Source organism: Mus musculus, chromosome 5 (assembly GCF_000001635.26).
Source record: "Mus musculus strain C57BL/6J chromosome 5, GRCm38.p6 C57BL/6J".
Lineage (NCBI taxonomy): Eukaryota > Metazoa > Chordata > Mammalia > Rodentia > Muridae > Mus > Mus musculus.
The window spans coordinates 138259461-138280982 of record NC_000071.6 but is presented as its reverse complement, the minus strand read 5'-3'; the positions used below and the strand labels follow the sequence as shown (position 1 = coordinate 138280982).

The 21522-nt window shown below is 51.8% G+C and overlaps 4 protein-coding genes and 1 long non-coding RNA gene across 23 annotated transcripts in view; 3 read left to right on the top strand and 2 right to left on the bottom strand.

Annotated features, from left to right (window-relative positions):
- Positions 1-8469, bottom strand: part of Stag3 (stromal antigen 3) — a 39884-nt gene extending 31415 nt beyond the window's left edge. For 2 of the 6 annotated variants that reach the window (XM_017320971.2, XM_017320972.2), the window contains exon 1: positions 329-841. The gene's annotated coding sequence lies outside the window, so the exon portion shown is untranslated. Of the gene's footprint in view, positions 1-328; positions 842-8371 lie in introns of those variants that run through there. The other 4 variants (XR_377146.3, XM_011240948.3, XM_006504596.3 and 1 more) reach the window with 4 other exon arrangements.
- On the top strand, positions 957-7326 carry Gpc2 (glypican 2 (cerebroglycan)). 6 transcript variants are annotated; one of them, XM_006504623.3, is made up of 10 exons: positions 957-1334; positions 1986-2144; positions 2529-2768; positions 3496-3576; positions 4237-4399; positions 4645-4775; positions 4908-5054; positions 5137-5276; positions 5359-5528; positions 6414-7326. In XM_006504623.3, the coding sequence occupies exons 2-10, from the start codon at positions 2142-2144 to the stop codon at positions 6671-6673; spliced, it is 1335 nt and encodes a 444-aa protein (XP_006504686.1). In that variant the 5' UTR covers positions 957-1334; positions 1986-2141; the 3' UTR covers positions 6674-7326. The 6 variants fall into 6 exon arrangements, with proteins under 6 accessions (XP_006504686.1, XP_006504684.1, XP_006504687.1 ...); XM_006504621.4 differs by having other exon boundaries at positions 1416-2144; positions 2446-2768; XM_006504624.2 differs by having other exon boundaries at positions 958-1334; positions 2446-2768; positions 3496-4136.
- Gal3st4 (galactose-3-O-sulfotransferase 4) lies at positions 7926-16065 on the top strand. 7 transcript variants are annotated; one of them, XM_017320935.2, is made up of 4 exons: positions 7932-8416; positions 9389-9704; positions 9912-10215; positions 14677-16065. In XM_017320935.2, the coding sequence occupies exons 2-4, from the start codon at positions 9580-9582 to the stop codon at positions 15688-15690; spliced, it is 1443 nt and encodes a 480-aa protein (XP_017176424.1). In that variant the 5' UTR covers positions 7932-8416; positions 9389-9579; the 3' UTR covers positions 15691-16065. The 7 variants fall into 7 exon arrangements, with proteins under 7 accessions (XP_006504646.1, XP_017176424.1, NP_001334436.1 ...); NM_001347507.1 differs by having other exon boundaries at positions 8171-8251; positions 9603-9704; positions 14677-16062; NM_001361283.1 differs by having other exon boundaries at positions 8171-8251; positions 14677-16062.
- 6330418K02Rik (RIKEN cDNA 6330418K02 gene) lies at positions 14322-16938 on the bottom strand. The gene is made up of 3 exons (NR_045821.1): positions 16882-16938; positions 14978-15226; positions 14322-14756 (listed from the first exon to the last, which is right to left on the bottom strand). It is a non-coding gene; the product is annotated as an RIKEN cDNA 6330418K02 gene (long non-coding RNA).
- On the top strand, positions 16922-21325 carry Map11 (microtubule associated protein 11). 3 transcript variants are annotated; one of them, XR_003955636.1, is made up of 11 exons: positions 16922-17561; positions 17821-17916; positions 18007-18136; positions 18239-18325; positions 18449-18569; positions 18666-18813; positions 19099-19181; positions 19245-19430; positions 19994-20148; positions 20276-20469; positions 20589-21325. XR_003955636.1 is itself a non-coding variant. In NM_153161.3 (11 exons), exons 1-11 carry the CDS (start codon positions 17151-17153, stop codon positions 20740-20742), a joined length of 1743 nt encoding a protein of 580 aa, NP_694801.2. In that variant the 5' UTR covers positions 16931-17150; the 3' UTR covers positions 20743-21325. The 3 variants fall into 3 exon arrangements, 1 of the variants encoding a protein (NP_694801.2); NM_153161.3 differs by having other exon boundaries at positions 16931-17561; positions 19267-19430; XR_001784686.2 differs by lacking the exon at positions 19245-19430.
- The last annotated feature ends 197 nt before the right edge of the window (positions 21326-21522 follow it).

Below are 21522 nucleotides of genomic sequence, written 5' to 3'. Positions count from 1 at the left end.
TGTCTTCCGTTTATGAGGCTGCTTATCTCTCTGAATCAGAAGATGGGGTTTCCGGGCCCGGCGTGGTGGCGCACGCCTTTAATCCCAGCACTCGGGAGGCAGAGGCAGGTGGATTTCTGAGTTTGAGGCCAGCCTGGTCTACAGAGTGAGTTCCAGGACAGCCAGGGCTACACAGAGAAACCCTGTCTCGAAAAAAAAAAAAAGGGTTTCCGGCCTCCATAGCGGACACGAGACAGAGCTACAGACCTCAGTGGAGACAGGGGGTTGGAACGCTGCCTATTTATGGGTCCAAAGGGGCAACCTCACAGTTTGAACTTGGAAGAATGACCTTTAGATGAACACGGCTGAAGAAAGGTCACCACCTCAGAGGTCCTTTCAGGTCTCAGTGGACATCCCACCTCGGTCGCGAGACGCCCGCCGCAGCTGCTCTTCTTCCTCTGGTGGCGGGCGGTTAAGCCTTAGAAAAAAACGCGGGAAGGCACGGGATAAGCCGTGCGCAGGCGCGAGATTAACTGGTCTTCGCGCGGCTGAGAAGTGTCGCGAGACTTGGCGCAGCGCGAGCTCGTGCTAACCACGTTCCTGCCTCTCAGCGCGCTTGGCTTCGAGCAGCCGCCAGGCATGTAGCTGTGCAGTCCTGTCACGTGGGCTCCAGCGCGTGCGGAGTCGCTCCATCCTGGTCACGCCTCCTTTACTCCTATGTCCCCTTCCATTGGCTGAGCGTTTGCTGCTGCCTTCAGTCCGGCTCTTCAATTGCAATTGGCTCAGTTTCACCCAAACCCCGCCTTTCGAGCAAAATACCACGCCCCTTCTCAAGACCACAACCCCTACCCCTGCCAGCCTCCGCCGTGCGGGCCGTGTTCCGCCCCTGCCGAGTTGCCGTTCCACATTGGCTTCACGGCTACCCTGTCCCCGCCCCTGGGGCCGGCTTCTTCTTATCATTGGCGGGCTACCGCTTCGGGCCCCGCCCCCTGTCCCGCTCCCCGGCTCCCATTGTCTCCGCAGATGCCTCCTGGTCCTGCTACGGTGCTGGGGTTGTTCAGTTTTAGGGGACACGCTCCTATTCTTTTCTTCGAGACGTCCCGCGGCCGAGAACGGGGTTCTAGAGTTCCGCGGACTCTTCTTTCCTCCTTAGGACCCACTTTGCCCCGTCCCAGGGAGGAGAGCACCTATGTCTGCGCTGCGACCTCTCCTGCTTTTGCTGCTCCATCTGTGTCCGGGTCTAGGGCCGGGACATGGGAGTGAGGCAAAGGTCGTCCGGAGTTGTGCAGAGACTCGGCAGGTGCTGGGGGCCCGGGGATATAGCTTAAACCTAATCCCTCCCTCCCTCATCTCAGGTGAGAAGAAAGAGGGAAGAGTCGGGGTGGGAAGGGGCGGGGACGGGTCCTCCCCATCTCACAATAACTCTTTCCTTTCAGTGACCATTATGATGATTGTTTCATCTGTTGAGCATCTTTCTTCTCCAGTAACTTCCTTCCCGGGATCACAATAAACCTGCTGCTCATATAATAACTCTCATTCAGTCCCCACCCAAGGAATTCCCTTCTCTGTAATTAGCACACCCGTTAGTGTCTTTCTAACAGCCAGAAATCGCCTTGCAATTCCTGTGAGCTTCTATGACAATACTTTCTTGCTTACCAAGTAGCCCCACCCCTACAAATCCCGTTCTTCATTCCATAGTTGTCCCATAAGTCCCTGGAGGAGTGGGTTGTGCAGTGTTGGGGAGGGTTACCTGAAGACCCTCTGGTCACTAATATGGCCCTCAAAGCAGCTGTTCAATAGATGATCCCATTACAAATAGGAGTGAAGCTGAGATGGGTGAGGGACAATAAAAGAGGGTTCAGGTAGGGCTGAAGGGGCAAACAAAGGAAAAAGCAACCGGGCAGGTGGAAGACAAAAATCAGCCCCCAGAGATAGGCGAGGGATGAAAGGAGATTCCTAATATCCCTTCTTGCCATCCAGTCCTCCTCCCTGTCTCCTCTGCGCAGGTGAGCACCTTCAAGTCTGTCCTCAGGAGTACACCTGCTGTTCCAGTGAGACAGAGCAGAAGTTGATCAGGGATGCTGAAGTCACATTCCGTGGCCTGGTAGAGGACAGTGGCTCTTTCCTGATTCACACACTGGCTGCCCGGCATAGAAAGTTTAATGGTGAGGACCTTTGGGGGGTTCCCAGATGTGCTTCACACCTCTTTGTGTTTATGCACCCCGTTTCCTATTCCCACCTCCTGCAGTCATAGCTAGGCCACCACCACCCACCCCAGAATCCCCTGCTTATTTCCCATCCCCACTCCACATTCTCTACAGGACCCTGCCCTTCCTTGTTCCTAGTCTGCCAGCTTACTCAGCTTCTAATTCTTTTGCCTCTTCTTTTCCTCATTCCTTCCTGCCTCTGCCCTTTCCCTGCTCTCCCTGTCTCTGTTCCCTCTTCTCATCCCTCCACCTTTGTTAGAGTTTTTTCGGGAGATGCTGTCTATATCCCAGCATTCTTTGGCTCAGCTCTTCTCGCATTCCTATGGTCGCCTGTATTCCCAGCACGCCGTCATCTTCAATAGCCTGTTTTCCGGCCTGCGGGACTACTATGAGAAGTCTGGCGAGGGGTTAGATGACACCTTGGCGGATTTCTGGGCACAGCTCCTGGAGAGAGCCTTCCCTTTGCTGCACCCACAATACAGTTTCCCTCCTGACTTCCTGCTCTGTCTTACTCGGCTTACTTCAACTGCTGATGGCTCTCTGCAGCCCTTCGGAGACTCACCCCGCCGCCTCCGCCTACAGGTGAGGAGGTCCCACAACCTGAACTTCAGCAACCTCCGACCCTTAGTGACCTCTAATGGTATGAACTGTCACCTCCAAGACAATCACCCCCTTTTGTTCCCATGTCACCTCTGACCTCATGGCCTCTATCTTGGCCTTCTCTGACTTGGTGATCCCCATCTCAAGCCCTGGTCACCTATGTCTGACCCCTTGGTCTCCTTTAGCTACATTCTTTGCCCTACTTTTATATATACACTTGGCCCTCCACCCTCAGCTACTTTCTGCCAACACCTCTCTAATCCTAACATGGTAACTTCCCGTGGGTCAACGAAATAAGAATGGCCACCAAAGTTGGGAATCATTTTCACCTACAGTATCACATTGAATTATCACCATAATTGTTTGAGGTAAATGAGAGCATCCTTATTTTACAGAGGATAAAAATGGGGCTCCCAAGCAAGTCTCAAAGCCAATAAGCAGAGATGCAGGAGCTCACACCCTCAGTCTTCTAACTTTAGGTTCAGTGTTCTGATACATATTCTACCCTACTAGCTCTTTCCAAACACCCAGCCCTTCTAGACCACAATTCCTTTGGGCCTATTGAATTCCCCCTCTCTGTATCACCCAACAGTGTACCCTCCCCAAGTTAATCCCACAAACTCAACCTCCTTCTGTCTCTCACTCCAGTTTTGACTAACTGATAATTTTTGTGGGTTTGTTTGTTTTTTCTCATCTTCTTTTCCTCCAGATATCCAGGGCACTGGTGGCAGCCCGGGCCTTGGTCCAGGGTCTGGAGACTGGAAGAAATGTGGTCAGCGAAGCACTTAAGGTTAGAGGGGCCCTGAATATGGACAGAGCCCAGGATGTGAAGAAGACAGGCACCATCTGGCAGGAGAGGCCTAGAGCTGTCCCTTCCTTATCTGTTCCTGGGCTCTGGTGTTCCAGAGGACATCAGGAAGGAAGGCCAGAGTCAGGCCTCCCCGGGGTGTCTGACATGATCTCCTGGGACTTCTGGTCCTCCCTCTGGTGACCCACATGCCTTCTGCTGATCTTTCTATAACAGTTTGAGATTGGAGTGAACCCCTCAATGTCCCCTCCTTCCTCCCTGCTACTGAAGATCTCTCTTCATCACTGGTCCTGTCCCCAGCCTCACCTCCTGCCTCCTTCCTCTCTCCTCAGCCTAAGCTCACTCTTGGCCCTGAATCTTTCCTTACCACCTCCTCCTCAGTATCATCCTAGTCAAACCCCTCTCGTGAACCAGAATCAGCAACCTTTTCTCTAGGTACCCCCCTTCTCAGTCCCACAGCAGTCCTGTGGTATCGCCAGGTGCCACATGGGGTCACCAACCACAATTGTTCACATCCAGCTTCCAACAGATAGCCTGGGGAGGTGGGTCAGGCCGGATCTTTGACCTCTCTATGCCCAGCACCAAGTTTGCTAAGAATAGCCTGCGTGTTCATGGATGCCCAGACCCATTTTCTACCCACAGGTACCAGTGTTGGAAGGCTGCAGACAGGCCCTGATGCGTCTGATTGGCTGCCCTCTTTGTCGGGGAGTTCCTTCACTTATGCCCTGCCGGGGCTTCTGCCTCAATGTAGCCCATGGCTGCCTCAGCAGTAGGGGACTGGAGCCTGAATGGGGCGGATATCTGGGTGAGGGGCCTCAAGAAGCCCTAGATGGAGGGGAGTCCTGAGTAAGGTTGGGGGCCATTTGAGTAAGGAGAGGGTGGCCTAAAACCAAACTGGGGGAAGCACAAGGTGGGGGGGGGTGGTCTCATGCAGTCACACAGCCCACCTACAAGCAAACAAAGTGCTCTTTCCTTTAAGGCCCCAGTGAGATGTGTGGGAACATATTAAATCAGAGCTGTCCCCTGTCCCCTTTCTCCCCTTCCCTCAAGATGGTCTCCTGCTGCTGGCTGAGAAACTCCAAGGACCCTTTTCCTTTGAACTGGCTGCTGAGTCCATTGGGGTGAAGATCTCAGAAGGTTTGATGCACTTACAGGAAAACAGTGTAAAGGTGTCAGCGAAGGTATAGAGAGGGAAGGATGGAGGTGAGGTGTGGGTGTCAGAAACAATAAGGCATATAGAGGACTGTAGTTTCCGAGACGGGACACTCTGATTGGCTTCAGAGTGGCTCTTGAGGTCTTTCCCTGTATGATAGGTGTTTCAGGAATGTGGGACCCCCCATCCCGTGCAGTCCCGCAGCCGGCGAGCACCAGCACCCCGAGAAGAGGCTAGCCGGTCGTGGAGGGCTTCAGCGGAGGAAGAACGGCCCACAACAGCGGCAGGCACTAATCTGCACCGCTTGGTTGGTAGTGGAGCCACCGGGGCTGGTGGGTGTGGCAAGACAGCTGCTCACAAGTGCTGCAGCTTTGTTTTCTGTCGGGCAGGTTTGGGAGCTCCGGGAGAGACTTAGCCGAGTACGGGGCTTCTGGGCTGGACTGCCTGTAACCGTATGTGGGGACTCCCGCATGGCGGCAGATCTCTCACAGGAGACGGCACCCTGCTGGACTGGAGTTGGGAGAGGCCGGTGAGTCTCGGGCTCAGGCGGCTATGGGAGTCTGGAAGGAGGGAAGGCTGCAGCCGGAGCCCTCGGGGTGCTGTGCTCTCAGGTATATGTCGCCTGTGGTCGTGGGCTCCTTGAATGAGCAGCTCCACAACCCGGAGTTGGATACTTCGAGTCCCGATGTCCCGACGCGGAGGCGGAGGCTACATCTCCGAGCAGCTACTGCTCGAATGAAGGCGGCTGCGCTGGGTCAGGATCTTGACATGCATGATGCGGGTGAGGCTCAGAAACTCACTCTGCAAGGCCCCTTGACCCAGGCCCTGGTCCATTGCTTCCCAAGTCCCGCCCACTAACCTCCATCTGACTGCTATGAGCCAGCTCTGGAGCCCAGCCCATTGCCTCTCAAGTCTCATCTTGCTCTTGGAACTTCCCATTGCTCCTTGACACCACCCCAACTGTGCTTCCACTCCTGCCCATCCCCCTTCGAGGCCCACACATTGCCCCACTAGCCACCCTTCCACCCCTCATCCCCGCCCCACATTAATTAGCTTCATTCTTTTCTATTCACTTAAGCCTTAAGTGCCTGTCTCAAAGGTCTCCATCCTTGACTGTGGTGGGAGACACAAACATTCCTACAGAGAACACTGAGGAAACTTATTGTAAAGAACTGGGGGCAGGGAAGCTAGCTGTGCTGTCACTGGGCTGCCCCACCTCCACCCCACCCCCACCCGTGAAATTAACCAAAAAGAGAACCAAGCACATCCAACTTTTCTTAGGTTGGCTCCCAACTCCTCCTCCCTCCCCATCCCCCTTTCTCTACCTTTGTTTTCTGGCTTCTTGTCTGCTTGCCATCCCCATCGACTCTTTTTTTTTTTTTCTTCTGCTCTGTCTTTTCCAGTCTCCTTGCCTTCTCCCATCTCCTTGTCTGGTGTGTGATTATGCGTTTCCTTCCTGGTATTCCTGTCACCGCTCACAGTTGTGTGTCCTTCTCTTGCCTCTCTGAATCTCCTTTTTTTATATTAACTATACAAAGTAATAGATTTCATTTTGACATTTTCACGCATATATATGAAAATGTGCTTATGGTTTATCTCAGTTTCCATTTGAAATCTCTTGCTCTTCCTTCCTACCATCTACCTCTGATCCTCTCCATCTACACAGATGAAGATGCCAGTGGCTCTGGAGGGGGACAGCAGTATGCAGACGACTGGAAAGCTGGGGCAGTGCCTGTGGTTCCCCCAGCCAGGCCTCCAAGGCCACCTCGTCCTCCTCGAAGGGACGGTCTTGGAGTGAGAGGAGGAAGTGGCAGTGCCAGATACAACCAGGGCCGAAGCAGGAATCTGGGGTCATCTGTTGGCCTCCATACCCCACTTGTCCTCCTCCTCCTTCCCTCAGCCCTGACCCTGCTTGTACTTCGATAACGAGGGAGGGGCGCCCTAGCATCAAAAGGCTTAGTGGCTCTTTTTCTTCCACCTCCCTCAGCCAGGCATGAGGAGGAGTGGAAGGGGGCTACAGAGAGGGCAGAAAGGGACTTTGTGGGTGAATGGCTGGGGCCCCAAATCCAGGAGTTTCCAATTAATGGGGTGGGAGGTAGATGGGTTTCATAATATTTATTTTTTCATTTGGGAACTGGGGATATTTATTTAGGAAGGATGGTTCAGCTCTTTTAAATCTTTGGGCTCACTGATGGGGTGGGGGGTGGGACACGGGGTTGAAGGAACTTGAAAGTGGGGAGGAATGGTACTATTGGCATGGGGGTACCTGGTATTGAAAATGGACACATAAACTAGCTGAGAGTGATGTCACTTGCCTGTAAACCCATTATTCTTTGGGATGCTGAGGCAGGAGGATTGAGAGTTAGGGACTAATAAAGCTAGGTGCTGACAGTAGAACAGGAAGGAGGGTAGAACCTGAGTTTTGTTGCCTCTTTTAAAATCATCTGCTTCTTAAGTATGGGGCGGGGGGAGGGACCCATCTAGCGACCTTTGCCATCCACATCCATCACAAACTTCCACTTCATATTTCAGTGTTCATATCAGTGTCTATTGGTAAATAAAGAATTTATTGGACCACGTGTATGGCTCTCTGTGTGTGTATGTGTGTGTGTGTGTGTGTGTTTGCGTGCCCGCACACACTCCCAGAGACCAGAGGAGGACGTGTTTTGCTATATCTCTCTGCCTTATTCCCTGGAGAGACTGGCATTCTGGCTAAAGCGGATGCTAGGCTGGCAGCCAGAACGCTCCAGTGATCCTTTTATCCTCCCATATCACTGGAATCACAGGGAAGATGTGCTTGTGACCGAGCCCAGTGTCTTTACATGGCTATAAGGGATCTGAACTTGGGTCCGCACGCGTGTGCAACAAGTGCTTTTCCTCCAGTCTATGTTTCCCTGGGCATCTGTAACTGGCCCAATTTCTACCTGCTTCTTGCCTCTTGGAGTCTGTCACTTGGGAGCAAGCAGCTCTAAAGAACAACCCCGTATTTCCCAAGCCTGAGGTCTGAGTATCTTAATATATTAAAAAACAATTTGGAGATCAAACAAATTACATGAGGAAGTCCCTGTAAAATGTGCAGAACACCAGGCCTCCTTAGATTACACACCACTGCTCCTGCCTTCAGGGCAAGAGCTGCTCTTCTTGGCAGCCTCTCTGTCTCTCTCCCTGTCTCTTCACCTGAATAAATCTCTTGTTTTGTGGAAAGCCAAAAGAAAAAGATGTAATTGATTCCTACTTGAAAGGAGGGTAGAAGTGACATCTTTCAAAGGCAGTCTAGGCGATCTTTCCCCAGCGGACTGGTAAAGGGGCAGGGAGGGGAAGAGACCCAGAGAGACTGATCAATGCCCAAGCAAGCAAGTGGCTGCTTGGACCGGCGGGACAAAGGGAGGAGAGGGGGAGGAGTCTGGGTGCTGAGAAAAGTTTGTGGGGCAAGTTGATCCAAGGAGCCGGGCGGTGGCTGGGGAGCCTGACCTGGTTTTTTCTGACTGCTCTCCTTATGGCCTGGTGAGTGCCTAAAGAAGCTGAGGCTGGAACCGGTGGAGGGACCTTTGAATTTCTGGAAGGAGACTTGAGGGGTTCACAGAAGACCCTTAACAAAGGACTGAAGACAGATGCAGCACTCACCAAAACTTCAGAGGGAGAGCTGGGATGAGGAGCTCGAGGTGGATGGTAGGATATCGAGTTTAGCCCGGATAGAGGAGTGAGTTCTCGGCTGAATCCTAGGGGCTGTGCTCCGGGGAGGGAGTTAGGGAGGGAGCTAGGGATACTGCCAGAAGGAGGCGGACCTCTGGATAGCAAGCTTGGATTCTTTCCGTTTGGGTCAGCCTGGCTAGTTCTGGAAAGGAGGCTGTTTAAGAATGTCGGGAGGACCTTGATCTTTGATTATAGGGTGTGATCTGAAAAAAGGGAGTTATACTCCAAATTGATCAGGAAGCTTAAGGCCGGAAAAGAAGAATCAATTAATCAAAACCCCCCTCCTTTTCTGCTTGCCGCCTGTGCTGGTAACTAGGATTATGAAGTGAGATGGGGTGTATATGGGGACTCTGTAGACCCACATCTCCATCAGCCCCTTTTAGTCCTTAGGGTCTTCCATGTACTGAGCAGGTAGCAGCCTTGCCAGCAGGAACAGTGGCTCACCACGCACTCCTCTAAGTCCACCGCCCCCGTCCCTCCTGGGTTACCCAACCTGTTCCTATCTGGTCCTCCATTCCTTCCTAAAGTTTCTCCCTGTACTAGCTACAGAAGAAGGGGGGCTCTTCATTCCTATTTGTGATTGACAGAGAGACTCAGAAGGCAGCCAGGACCAGGCTTGACAGTGAGTCCAGGTTATCATCATGAGCCAACAGGTTCAATCTCATTTACTGTCTGTTTCATTTGAGATCTGGGTCCTGGCTTTATCTCCTTCCCTGTTAAATGTCCAGTGCTTAAAGGGGGGTGAGTACAATTGAAGAGCCAGGAAGTGGCAGTGGACAAACAAGGTTGGCAGCAAAAGGAAGAGATGCCAGGTTATCTACAAGGTTCCAGTATAAAGAAGGTATACACACACACACACACACACACCAGGCTACTCCCCATCCCTGCCTCAGGTCTAAGAAGAAAAGCTCCTTAGACTCCTCTCCTTCCCCCTCATTTCCCTTCTAGACGCTGACAGAGGCAAAATTCTGCTAACTCAGGGGGCAGACTCAACCAGGGCTGCAAGGAGGCCTGGGGAATGATCCCCTGATCTCCAAAAGGTGCCTTCCACGGCTGTACAGCCATCTCCAGCTCTCTCTGCCACTCATGGCTCTTGGCCCTGGCTCTGTCCCCATTTAATGTCACTTCCCTTGTGACACATGGGCCCTCTGTCTCCTGCCAGGACCATGAGGCTCTGGAGGCCTCGGAGCCTGGGGGTGGCTCTGGGAGTCTTCATGACCATTGGATTTGGCCTCCAGTTCCTGGGGGGATCATTCCAGAGGAGGTGAGTCCCTAGCCTGTCCTACCTCTCTGACTATAAACCCCACCCCCACAACCTACTTTTCCTTGATCCTACCTGGGAATGTGACTCTTGGGGGTAAATCCTCAGGGGTGGGGGTGGGCGTTCCTACTGTCTATTCATTACAAGGACCCACCTGCTCCACACAATGCTAAGGGACAGGACATTTCCCTCCCTATCTTTTTTTTCCAGACTACCTGGACTGCAGCTCCGACAGTCCTGGGTCCCTTCACTGGGATCAACTGTTAAGTCTTGCCTACCCCGACAGCGACTTGTGTTCTTGAAGACACACAAATCTGGGAGCAGCTCTGTGCTCAATCTCCTTCATCGCTATGGGGACCAGCAGGGGCTACGTTTTGCCCTGCCTGCCCACTACCAGTTTGGCTACCCAAAGCTTTTCCAGGCTTCTAAGGTCAAAGGCTACCATCCCCAGAGTGCGGATACTCAGAAGCCTTTCCATATCCTCTGCCATCACATGAGATTCAACCTCAAAGAGGTGAGGAGGTCTAGCGAGGGCAGGCTAGGGAAGAGAATGCCTCAGGCCTGTGGCCAAGATCTGGAAGAGAGGGGTTCCATGCCATGGTTTGGGGGTTCACTCAAAAGTTGGACCCTGGGGCATAAAGGTGAGGTCTCCTATTGCTCTTCCTACAAATGTCCTTTCTCTGGGGCAGGTGTGGTGTTGGGAGCCAGGGTCTTCTCTTAACTGGGATTTGTGTGTGGAGGGTACAAGTGCTTATGGAAGCCAGAGGTCAATCCCACATGTGTTTCTCAGTCACTCTACATCTTAGTTTTTGAGACAGGGTCTCTCACTGAACCTGGAACTTGCTCATTCAGCTAGACTGACTGGCCAGTGAGCCCCTAGGACCCTGCCTCCATCTCTCCTAGTGCTGTAGTTATGTGTAAGCACCATGTTTGAGACTTCTCATCAGTGTGTGTTCAGTTCTCAACAAAATAAAGAATAGTTGGACTTTTAGAATTCCACAACTGGAGAAGTTGAGACAGGATGCAACTGGAGGTCAGACTAGGGGTGTAGCACAGTTGACAGAGTTCTTGCCTAGCATGCAGAAAGCCCTGGGCTCAATTCTTAGCACCACATAAACCAAGTGTGGTGGTACACACTTTTAATCCCATGACTCAGGAGGGCAGAAGGATCACGAGTTCAAAATAACAAAACAGTTTAAGGCCAGGCTGAGCTGCATGGCCAGACCTCTCTCTCAAAAACAAACAACAACAAAAAGAGACCCCCCCAACTCTGAACTTCCCCCAACAAAATTTTCTTATGTGAGAGATAGTACATTCTCTCACAAGCTTAAACAAGTAAACGCTTGTCTGAAAGAAAATTAAGCACACCAGCACTGGGTGTGGCGTCTCACACTATAACCCTAGCATCATGAGGGGTAAGGAGAACTTAGAGGAACAGAGAAAGATTGCTGTGGTGGGCAAGGAACTCAAAGGAGTTATCAGATGGGGGTTACAAGTGAAGACTTACTATGCATGCAGCTTTCTCCTCCGTGTGCGTGTGTGTGTGCGTGTGTGCATGTGTGTGTGCATGTGTGTGTGCATGTGTGTGTGTGCATGTGTGTGTGCATGTGTGTGTGTGCATGTGTGTGTGCATGTGTGTGCATGTGTGTGTGTGTCCCCTTCTGTATGTGGCTCATGTAGCTCAGACTAGCTTCAAACCTACTAGGTAACTGAGGATGATCTTGAAGTCCTGCCTCGTCTCCTGAGTTCTGGGTACAGGTATGCACCATAATTATCAGTTTATGCAGTGTAGGGGACAGAACCCAGCACTTGGTGCATGCTAGCTAAGCACTCAACAAAGTGAGCTAACTCTCTTCAGCTCGGAAAATCTTTAGGGGGAAACCTTTTTTTTGTTGTTTTGTTTTGTTTTTTGAGAAAGTTGCCATTATGAGCTTAGAATGTCCTAGAACTTATAGCAATACTTCTGTATCAGTCTCTCAGAGTGCTAGAACCATAGGTATGAACCAGAATGCCCGGCAAACATCAGACATTCTTGGTGAGTTTTCTTTGCTTTGCTTTTTGTGAAGTACTGGGGATGGAGCCCAGGGCTCTCCCACGCATTTTACACAAGCACTTCTGGCCTATATCCCCAGCTCAGATTGTGCATGCTTAGAGAAAGCAAACCATCACAAAGTATATACGTGTGTATCAGGAGAGAATTGCAATGAAAAGAATAGCCAACTGCCAAAACACTTTATTTTGAAATAGGCTCTTGCTATGTACCCTGGGCCTTCCTTAAACGCTCAGCTATCCTCTTTCCTCAGGATTACAGGTGTGAGCCACCATACCCAGCACACCCTTGCTGAAGTCAGAGCAGGAGACAGCTGAGGACTGTGAGGATGTTAGGGGCAGCAAGAGGCCACTGTTGCAATGCCAAGGGACAACTGTCAAGTTTGGGATGATGACAAGGATCACTGAACTAAGTTCCTCTAACAGCTGAGATGAACTGCTTGTCATCACCACTGACTACTACCTACGATGTTCCAGGCACTTCTACATTCTTCCAGAGAAACTGATCCAGACTTACACTATAAGAAAGGAAGGCTCTAATAGCATCAGTGAAACGCCAAAGTCATGCAAGTAACACATGGTAGAACTGGGAAGTTATTTTGGATGCCAGAGACAGTTAACTTCTACTTAAAAGGAAAAAAAAAAAAAAAAAAAAAAAAAAGCATTCAGTTGAAGGAAAGGTACCTAAAAACAAATCTTCCATGTGTAGGCCGTTTGTGTGCCTTCCTGGGATACAGGCATGTGTGTACCGTGGTACGTGATAGAGGTCCAAGGACAACCTTGCTGTGGGTTTTCACCTTCCTTCCACCTCATTTGAGACGGGGTCATTTTTTGCAGTTGGTGGCCGTGTACTCCAGGCTAGCTGGTCTGTGAGCTTCTGGGGACTCAAGAGTCTCCACCTCCCATCTCGCCACGGGTGATTAAAGAGTCAATGCTCCATCCAACCCTATTCAGTGCGTCATGGGGATCCAAACTCAGGCCCTCACGCTTGCACAGCTCCTTAGCCACTGAGCCATCGCTCCAGTCAATCATAGCTCCTTTAAAAAATTTTTTTTCTCAGTAATTTTCAGTCTGTTCTGTTGTAAATCCCCACTCTTAAATCATCTCTCTATGAAATGTCATCTCTTCATATAGTTTCCAGATGCACATAACCCCTTAAATCCTAAATAGGTTCCTATTAGCATTTTGGAGATTGATCCAAAATTTGTTTTCTTCATCTCAAGATTTAGTGTGTGTGTGTGTGTGTCCCATGCAGACGCCTGCCCACCTGAGAGAAAGCTTGGAGAATATGGCAGGGCTCTCCCTATCATTCTCTGCCTATTTCTTTGAGGCAGGGCCCCTCCCTGAACATGAGGCAAGGTTCTCAGGCTGTCTCTGCTGCCACTGAAGGCAGGCTTACAGGCATTTGCAGAGATACCTGGCTCATTACATGGGTGCTGGGATCTGAATACCAGTTCTCATAAGTGCGGTATAAAATGTCTTAACGACTGAGCCATCGGTCCACCCTAGGATGGTAATTCTTAAAACTTCCTTAAGGACAGGCTTATTACCAAAGAACACCGTGCTAGAGCAATGTTAGGTCCCATGATAAAAGTCATGATCAGAGCAGAAGGCTTCTTAATATATCATGTCAATCAGTCTGCAACGGCCATGTTGCAGCCCAACCTGGCCTGATTGTCAAGGTACCTTTTGAGAAATAAAACATACACCCCAGACTTCAGTCTTACCGGTTTTTCAGCACCCTTCCTCAATGCCCTACTTTAGGAGTGTCTTTTGTTCCCCAAGTTCCTCTGGAGTTCCACAAGTGCCATGCGCTGCAGCCACCTTGGACTGGCCTGAGAGCACAGCTGTTGCCACTGGTGTCTCCCTCCTTCCATCCTGAGGAGCCTCAAGGCCAGCTGCTGTCTTGAAGCTGTGACCAAGAGTGTCCCAGAAAAGGCATTTAACAAGTTTCTGTGCTAGCCATGTTGTTGCCTGTCTGTAATTGCAATGTTCAGGTGGCTGAGGCAAGAGTTCAAGGTCACGGTGTACTACATAAGTGTGACCCCATGTCAAAAGGAGGCAAGGCTGGGGAGATGAGTAAAAGGCTTCCCATGCAAGCATCAGGACCTGAATTTTATCCCCAAAAGCCATGTAAAAAAGCTGGGCATGGTAGCAGGCTCTTGTGTTCCCAGCACTAAGGAGACAGAGACAGGAGAGTCCCTGGGGCTCTCTGACTAGCCAACCTTGCCTAGTTGATAAGTTCCAGGCCAGTGAAAGGTCCTATCTTGAAAATAAAGGTAGATGATGCCTGAGGAATGAGGTTCTCTGAGTCCATATGCACAAAAGTACAATACACAAACACTCACACATACACACACACACACACACACACACACACACACACGAACTGAATACAAATAGACTTTCATTGTAGAGGTGAACACAGTTTGGTTCTTAGAGATTTCCAGTGTGGGCCAGTCAGCACCCAGGGTTCTACCTGTCTCTGCCTCCTCAACCCTGGGTTTATAGGTGAGCACCACTGTTGTCTGGCTTTTATGTGTGTACTGGGAATATAAACTTGTGTCCTCATGCTTGTGTGGCACACACTTTATTGACTGAGCCATCTCCCCAGCCCCAGGTTTGAGAGTTTTCTCTACCAACGAAGACACAAAAACCCAAGGACATTAATAACCAGTAAGAGCTTTGTGTTCTAGATTTCTGACTAGCTGTTATTTCGAGTATTCTCAATTACCTGGGAACCTCTGACTACTTTCCTTTTGCAGACAGCAAATTGAATTTCAGAGGTGCTATGTAATTTCCCCAACATCACACAGCTAGTAGGGGAAACTGGGGGTGTACAGCAGAGCCTGACGGCTCATCAGAGCCTCAGCTTGGACTCATTTTCTCCTCAGTCAAGCTCTTCCTCTCTTTCTTTCTTCTGCAGGTACTTCAGGTCATGCCTTCTGATAGCTTCTTCTTTTCCATTGTCCGAGATCCAGCAGCTCTAGCCCGCTCTGCCTTCTCCTATTACAAATCAGTTTCATCGGCTTTCCGAAAGGCACCGTCTTTGGCCGCCTTCCTGTCCAATCCTCAAGCCTTCTACAGACCCGGAGCCCGTGGCAACCACTACGCCCGTAACTTACTATGGTTTGACTTTGGTTTGCCCTCTCCCCCAGAGACAAAGACCATGAAAGTGAGTCCCCAGCTACCCAGAGACCCCAAATCTCTCCAGCTACATATTGTACCTTCCGGTGCTAGCCCTGGAACTCTCTTCCGTCCTGTTACCACAGCTGCTGATAGTTACAAGCAGCCAGCCAGCCTTGTCTCCTCAGATTTTAGGCCCTCATCCTTTATCCAATGGGGTCTGGCCTGGTTGGACTCAGTCTTTGACCTGGTCATGGTGGCCGAGTACTTTGATGAGTCACTGGTCCTGTTGGCAGATGCCCTGTGCTGGAGTCTGGACGATGTGGTGGGCTTCATGCACAATGCCCAGGCTGGAAAAAAGCAGAGTCTTATCAGAACTGCCAATAAGACTGTGGTGACTGGTGAAGATCAGCAGCTAACCAAACAGGCCCGAGCTTGGAATAACTTGGATTGGGCTCTTTATATTCACTTCAACCGTAGTCTGTGGGCGCGGATAGAACAGTATGGCAGGAGTCGACTGCAACGTGCTGTGGCTGAGCTCCGGGCTCGAAGAGAAGCTCTGGCTAAACGTTGCTTGGTGGGAGGTGAGGCTTTAGACCCCAAATACATCGCTGATGCAAAGCTCCGTCCTTTACAGTTTGGTTCAGCTAAGGTATTGGGCTATGTACTTCAGAGTGGACTAAACCAGAAAGACAAAGAGGAATGTGAACGCTTGGCTACTCCAGAGCTACAGTATAAGGATAAACTTGATGCTAAGCAGTTTCCTCCTACAGTCTCCTCGCCTCTCAAGACCTCAAGGCTACTGTCCCCATAGGTATCAGACTACAAATTAGGACATATGCGACGGGTGGAGGACCTCTAGGTGCGTATGTATTTCCCTTGGAAGGAACAGGAAGTTTGCTCTAAGATGAGACTGTTGTTGTCTGGACTTCCTCTAGAAATCCCAGCAGAATCTGTTGCCTCCCCCAACCCCTAACTTTGCCACTTCAAGCCTCAAGACAGATTCATGTAGCAGTTCCTCAAAACCCCCTGGAGGGGCAAAAGATGACAGCGACACAGAGAAAGTTTGGGGCATGATATATGTCCATTTCTCTACGAAATATTTGTTATGGAGCTGTGCTAATTTCACTATCAAAATATTTGTTGGATGAATAAATGCTACGAAACGTTTACTTATTTTTTAAAAGGTTATTAGACTTATTTTATTTTATGTGTATGAGTGTTTTGCCTACATGTGTAAATGTACCTGGTGTCCACAGATCTCCTGGAACTGGAGTTACCAAATATTGTGAGCCACCATGTGGGTGTTGAGACCCAACCCCTGGTCCCCTGCAAGAACAGCAAGGGCTCTTAACCAAAGAGCCATCTCCCCTGCCCCCAGTTCTTTGTTCTATGTAGGGCTCTAAAAGGAGAAGTGATGGAGAATCTTTTATTGGACAGAAATTAGGCTAAGTAATGGGGTCTTTCTTTTCTTTCAGTATTCCCTCAATGCTGGGGATACAGCTGTTGGTAAAACGACTGGCTAGCATGAGGTTGAGGCTCAGGCATTCCAGTAACACACATACACACACACATCACCAATAATAACAACAACAACAACAAAATATCAGAAAAAAAAAAGGCAGCGGTGTGGCTCAGTTTGCAGAATGCTTACCTAGCATTCATGAAGCCCTGGGCTCAACGCCCAGCCCTGCATAAGTCAGACCTGATGGCACATACCTGTAATGCCAGCGCTCCGGAGAATGGAGGCAAAAGGAGCAAAAATTTGAATTCATCCTCAGCTTTAGAGGAAGTTTAAGGCCAGCTCGGGCTACAAGAAATGCTGTCATAAAAGGGAAGAAGCGTGGGAGAGAGGGAACAGAAAGAGAAAGTCAGGGAAGAAAGCAAGAGAGAGAGGGAAGAAGAGAAAGAAAGGAAAGGAGGGAGGCGGAGACAAATAAAAATAAATTCTACCCAAAGAAGCCAGTCTAGCATCCTTAAAGGTTCCTCAGCAGCCCGCACTCACCCCTCGACTCAGCCAAGAAGCCTCGGAGGCCACGCCCCCTTCCTTCCGCTTCCGCTTTCTCTCCAGTCATTCAGCGCCCGCACTCCTGGTCTGGCGCTGCTGGGTCTAGGTTCCGGGTTCGTTTCTCTGGTTTCCGGGCCAGGCTGGTGTGTCCCGCTGCCTGCCGGGCGGAGCCGCGGTCCTCCGGTGTCTGGACTCGCAGGCCGAGCTCCCCCGGTCCCGTGGCTCCCTGCCGGCCCGGTCTCGGGTCGCATCGTCCTCCCCACCCAATGGAGTCCCAATGCGACTACTCGATGTACTTTCCGGCTGTGCCGCTACCGCCACGCGCCGAGCTGGCCGGGGACCCGGGCCGGTACCGGGCGCTGCCCCGGCGCAACCATCTGTACCTGGGGGAGACAGTCCGCTTTCTGCTGGTGCTGCGCTGCCGAGGCAGCGTGGGGGCTGGCGTTGGGGGCGGCGCGGGCTTGGCATCCCGAGGGGCCTGGACCGAGCTGGCGACCTCCCTGGCCGCCCTGGCCTCGGTCAGCGCAGGAGGAGCGCTGCCAGGGTGCGGCAGCGCCGGCGACCAGGATGCTGACCCCCCGGGGGGAGGGGACCCGGGGGGCGGGGGTTTGTTTCGAGGTTGCAGCCCCCTTCTCACCCACGGCCAGGGCCCTGCTACCTCAGGGGGCGCGACCACGGTGAGGATCTCTGGGTGACAAGGGCTGAGGGGAGGTTTGCTGGAAGCTAGAAAGATAGTTTGGAGCATGGATTCCTTAGGGACCTGATGTAGGAGGCAGATGACAGCATTGTCCTGTCCTGCAGAGGAACCTAAGACGGGAGGCATATGATTTCAAGAAGGGGTGGGCATAAAGACTTGCTCTGTCTTGCAGAAACGTTAAAGGAGCCTGAATCTTTGCCGCCATCCTGACATTTTCACCCCTTTCATATAACCCCTAGCTGCCTGTGGAAGAACCGATTGTGTCCACAGATGAAGTCATCTTCCCACTCACCGTTTCACTGGATAGACTGCCCCCAGGGACACCCAAGGCCAAGGTAGGATAACAGAGCTGAGGCTGTTGCCCTATAATTCAGATGACATTTTAAGACCCCTCGTGATCATGGTCCGATGGCTCCTGTACCTAGATTGTAGTGACCGTGTGGAAGCGGGAGGTCGAGGCACCAGAAGTCAGAGATCAAGGCTACCTGCGCTTGCTACAGACTCGATCTCCTGGGGAGACTTTCCGTGGAGAACAGAGCGCCTTCAAGGCCCAAGGTGGGGGAGAGGGGGAAAGCTGGAGCTCGGAGAGGAGTAGATTAGAGGGTGCCACACTGTGATGTGGAGGTCTTGATTTCCTGCCACATCCTTTCTCTGCAGTGAGCACCCTATTGACGCTGCTGCCCCCTCCAGTTCTGAAATGCCGGCAGTTCACTGTGGCTGGAAAGCACTTGACCGTGCTCAAGGGTGAGCAGATCTGCTGGCGCAAGGCTTGACTAGCAGCAAGGGAATGGGTCCAGTATGTTAGGTAAAGGTGGAGTTGGGGTAGGAGGGTTCTCACTACTCTGAGCTGGGCTTGTTCCCGCACAGTGCTGAATAGCTCTTCCCAGGAAGAGATCTCCATCTGGGATATCCGAATCCTCCCCAACTTCAATGCCAGTTATCTACCTGTCATGCCTGATGGCTCTGTGCTGCTGGTGGACAATGTCTGGTGAGGTTCTGGGGCAGGAGGCAGAGCTGTGGCGTGGTTGGGGACAGAGATGGGAAGTGGCAAGCTCATGTCCTGCCTTTCTTTCTTCTGAACTAGTCACCAGTCTGGGGAAGTCTCCATGGGATCCTTCTGTCGGCTTCCTGGAACATCTGGCTACTTCCCCTGTCCACTTAGTGCCCTGGAGGAACACAACTTCCTGTTCCAGCTGAGAGGGGGTGAGCAGCCCCCTCCTGGGGCCAAGGAGGTGAGCTGGTGTGATCACAGAAGTGACGACCACTGTGGGAACTGTTGGGTTGGTAGAGTGCTTGCTTAGCAAGCATAGAGTCCAGGGTTCTACCCTCAGCATTGCATAAATCTGGCATAGTGGCATTGCGCCTGGGATCCTAGCACTTGGGAGGTAGCAGGAGGCTCAGGTCATCCCCAGCTATATGAGCAGTTGGAGAGAAGTCCTAGGCTCAAAGAAAACACAATGGAAGGGAAAGGCCACGAGCCTCTGAACATCCCAAGTCTCCCTTTGTCCCATCTGCAGGGCCTTGAAGTCCCCTTGATTGCCGTGGTTCAGTGGTCCACGCCGAAGCTGCCCTTCACCCAGAGCATTTACACCCACTACCGGTGAGTGCGTGGGAGACCCACCAGGCGCTCTCCCGCTCACCTCTGCCTAACACGTACATCCAGCCTCCTCTCTCACTGCTCCTAGCCTGCCCAGTGTCCGCCTAGACCGCCCCTGCTTTGTGATGACTGCTTCTTGTGAGTCCCCTGTTCGGACCTACGAGCGTTTCACTGTCACCTACACGCTGCTCAACAACCTCCAAGACTTCCTTGCTGTGAGGCTTGTGTGGACCCCGGAACATGCACAGGCTGGTGGGTCACCTGCCAGGCTGAGACCTTATCCCCTGGGAGGGACAGGGAAAGGAAAGGGCAGGACAGTGAGAACAGCTTCCAAGTAGTGCCAGCCCTACCTTAATAGGTGACCTGCAGTACCTGGCTGGCTCTCCTGGGTACCTGGCTAGTCATCCAGGATCACAGACAGAGACTCGAGGTAGGCAGTGGACACACACACACGTGTACACACACACACACACACACACACCACACACACACACACACACACACACACGCTTACTAGCTCTGTGATCTTGAGAAAGTTCCTTCATCTCTCTGAGCTTCTGTCCTCTCTAAAACTACGAAGTAACATCTCATGGCTTGTTATGCATATTAACAGTTAACAGACACCATCTGGGTTAGCACAGACCACAGCACCCAGCATTAACCGTTGTTATCTGTAACCCTCGGCAAAAGATAACATTTACTCAGTTTACTCCGGGCAAAGCACTTTGCCAATTAAACACTCCATGTGCTGATAAAGACTTGTGGGAGCTGAAGCAAGCTTTCCAGTGTTGATGAGCATGTGTTTCTGTCCCCAGGAAAGCAGCTGTGTGAGGAGGAGCGCCGGGCCATGCAGGCAGCCCTAGACTCCATCGTCTGTCACACACCCCTCAATAATCTTGGCTTCTCCCGGAAGGGCAGCGCGCTTACCTTCAGTGTGGCCTTCCAGGCCCTGAGGACGGGGCTCTTTGAGGTGGGCCCAGTGTTGGGTAGAATAGTCGAGGCTTCTTGCTTCTAGAGGGGTTAGCTAACGTCTTAGGTAGCACTAGAAGGCTGGGCACAGGGAAGGGTGGGTCTGAGGTCCGCATCTTCCTATCCAGCTGAGCCAGCACATGAAACTGAAGCTGCAGTTCACTGCCAGCGTGTCCCACCCTCCGCCTGAAGCCCGGCCCCTGTCCCGAAAGAGCAGCCCCAGCAGTCCTGCTGTCCGAGACCTGGTGGAGAGACACCAGGCCAGCCTGGGCCGTTCTCAATCTTTCTCCCACCAGCAGCCTTCCCGTAGCCACCTCATGAGGTAAGGGACTAGGATTGCTATCAGTCTGACCAAGAGTTGGGAGTTGGGGTCAGGAGCAGGCCACTTAGTGGGATGCTATACTCTCACAGAGCCAGCCCACAGCCTCTGTCTTCTTCCAGGTCAGGCAGTGTGATGGAACGCAGGGCCATCACACCCCCTGTGGCCTCTCCCGTCGGCCGTCCCCTCTACCTGCCCCCCGACAAGGCTGTGCTTTCTCTTGATAAGATTGCCAAGCGTGAGTGTAAAGTCCTGGTGGTGGAGCCCGTCAAGTAGCACCGTTTGCTAGCTCAACCCCGGACAGGACACGCCAGAAACCCTAAGCCCCAGAGGGTCCCTTGTTCCTAGGCTGTACCTCCCACTGTGGGCAGAGAGGCCTTGCAGGGCTGCCTGTCTGTGTCTGCTGGTGAGGGATGAGGGCAGAAGCTGTGAAATCACAGTGTGGCTGCAGCTCAGACAACAGTATTCCATAAGTTCGGGGGGGGGGGGGTGCGCGAGGGGAGGGCTGGCCCCACCCCAGCAGGGCAAGGGCTGCGGGAGCTCCCTTGTCCTGTCCTTCGTCCAGTTTACAGAGTATCCTCTCTCACTCGTGTTCAAGCCTCCCTGCCACTGCCGCTGCTGTTCCTTTGCACTCACCCGCAGGGCTGAGATTAGAGGGTGGTAGTGGTAAAGGGACCCAGGACAATGACTCTCCTGTCTCAGGGGTTGGATGGCCTCTTTCTGCCCCTCATGTTTACGTTGGCAGCCTGAAGCACTTTAAGTTCTGTTTTTGTTTTCTGTTTTTGTCTGTTCCTGTAACTTATTCTCTGACTACATCTTCCAGCTGAAGTAAAACTATTAAAAGCTGTTTGGGAGGGAGTATGAGTTTGTCTGTGTGTTGACCACGAGGGAGATGGTCTTCAGTTTGCAAACAGCTGCCTTCCTATGTATGTATGCTTCTCTGGTTCCTAGTTTTACTTACAGATGTGCACCATCGCACCTGTCTCCAGTTGTCAGTTTTATGATGCCTGGTGGTGATCCTGGCCCACTGACTGAGGTATAGCTGTCTCCCTAGAA

What these genes read in the sequence shown, in the direction of transcription:
- Gpc2 (NM_172412.2), top strand. Translation starts at nt 1,169, where the DNA reads ATGTCTGCGCTGCGACCTCTCCTGCTTTTGCTGCTCCATCTGTGTCCG. An exon ending in CCCGCCGCCTCCGCCTACAG is followed by an intron (nt 2,769 to 3,495) that starts GTGAGGAGGTCC and finishes CTTTTCCTCCAG; the next exon opens with ATATCCAGGGCACTGGTGGC. An exon ending in TCTTGACATGCATGATGCGG is followed by an intron (nt 5,529 to 6,413) that starts GTGAGGCTCAGA and finishes CCATCTACACAG; the next exon opens with ATGAAGATGCCAGTGGCTCT.
- Gal3st4 (XM_017320935.2), top strand. Translation starts at nt 9,580, where the DNA reads ATGGGCCCTCTGTCTCCTGCCAGGACCATGAGGCTCTGGAGGCCTCGG. An exon ending in GGGGGATCATTCCAGAGGAG is followed by an intron (nt 9,705 to 9,911) that starts GTGAGTCCCTAG and finishes TTTTTTTTCCAG; the next exon opens with ACTACCTGGACTGCAGCTCC. An exon ending in TGAGATTCAACCTCAAAGAG is followed by an intron (nt 10,216 to 14,676) that starts GTGAGGAGGTCT and finishes TTTCTTCTGCAG; the next exon opens with GTACTTCAGGTCATGCCTTC.
- Map11 (NM_153161.3), top strand. Translation starts at nt 17,151, where the DNA reads ATGGAGTCCCAATGCGACTACTCGATGTACTTTCCGGCTGTGCCGCTA. An exon ending in CCTCAGGGGGCGCGACCACG is followed by an intron (nt 17,562 to 17,820) that starts GTGAGGATCTCT and finishes TATAACCCCTAG; the next exon opens with CTGCCTGTGGAAGAACCGAT. An exon ending in CCCCTCCTGGGGCCAAGGAG is followed by an intron (nt 18,814 to 19,098) that starts GTGAGCTGGTGT and finishes TCCCATCTGCAG; the next exon opens with GGCCTTGAAGTCCCCTTGAT.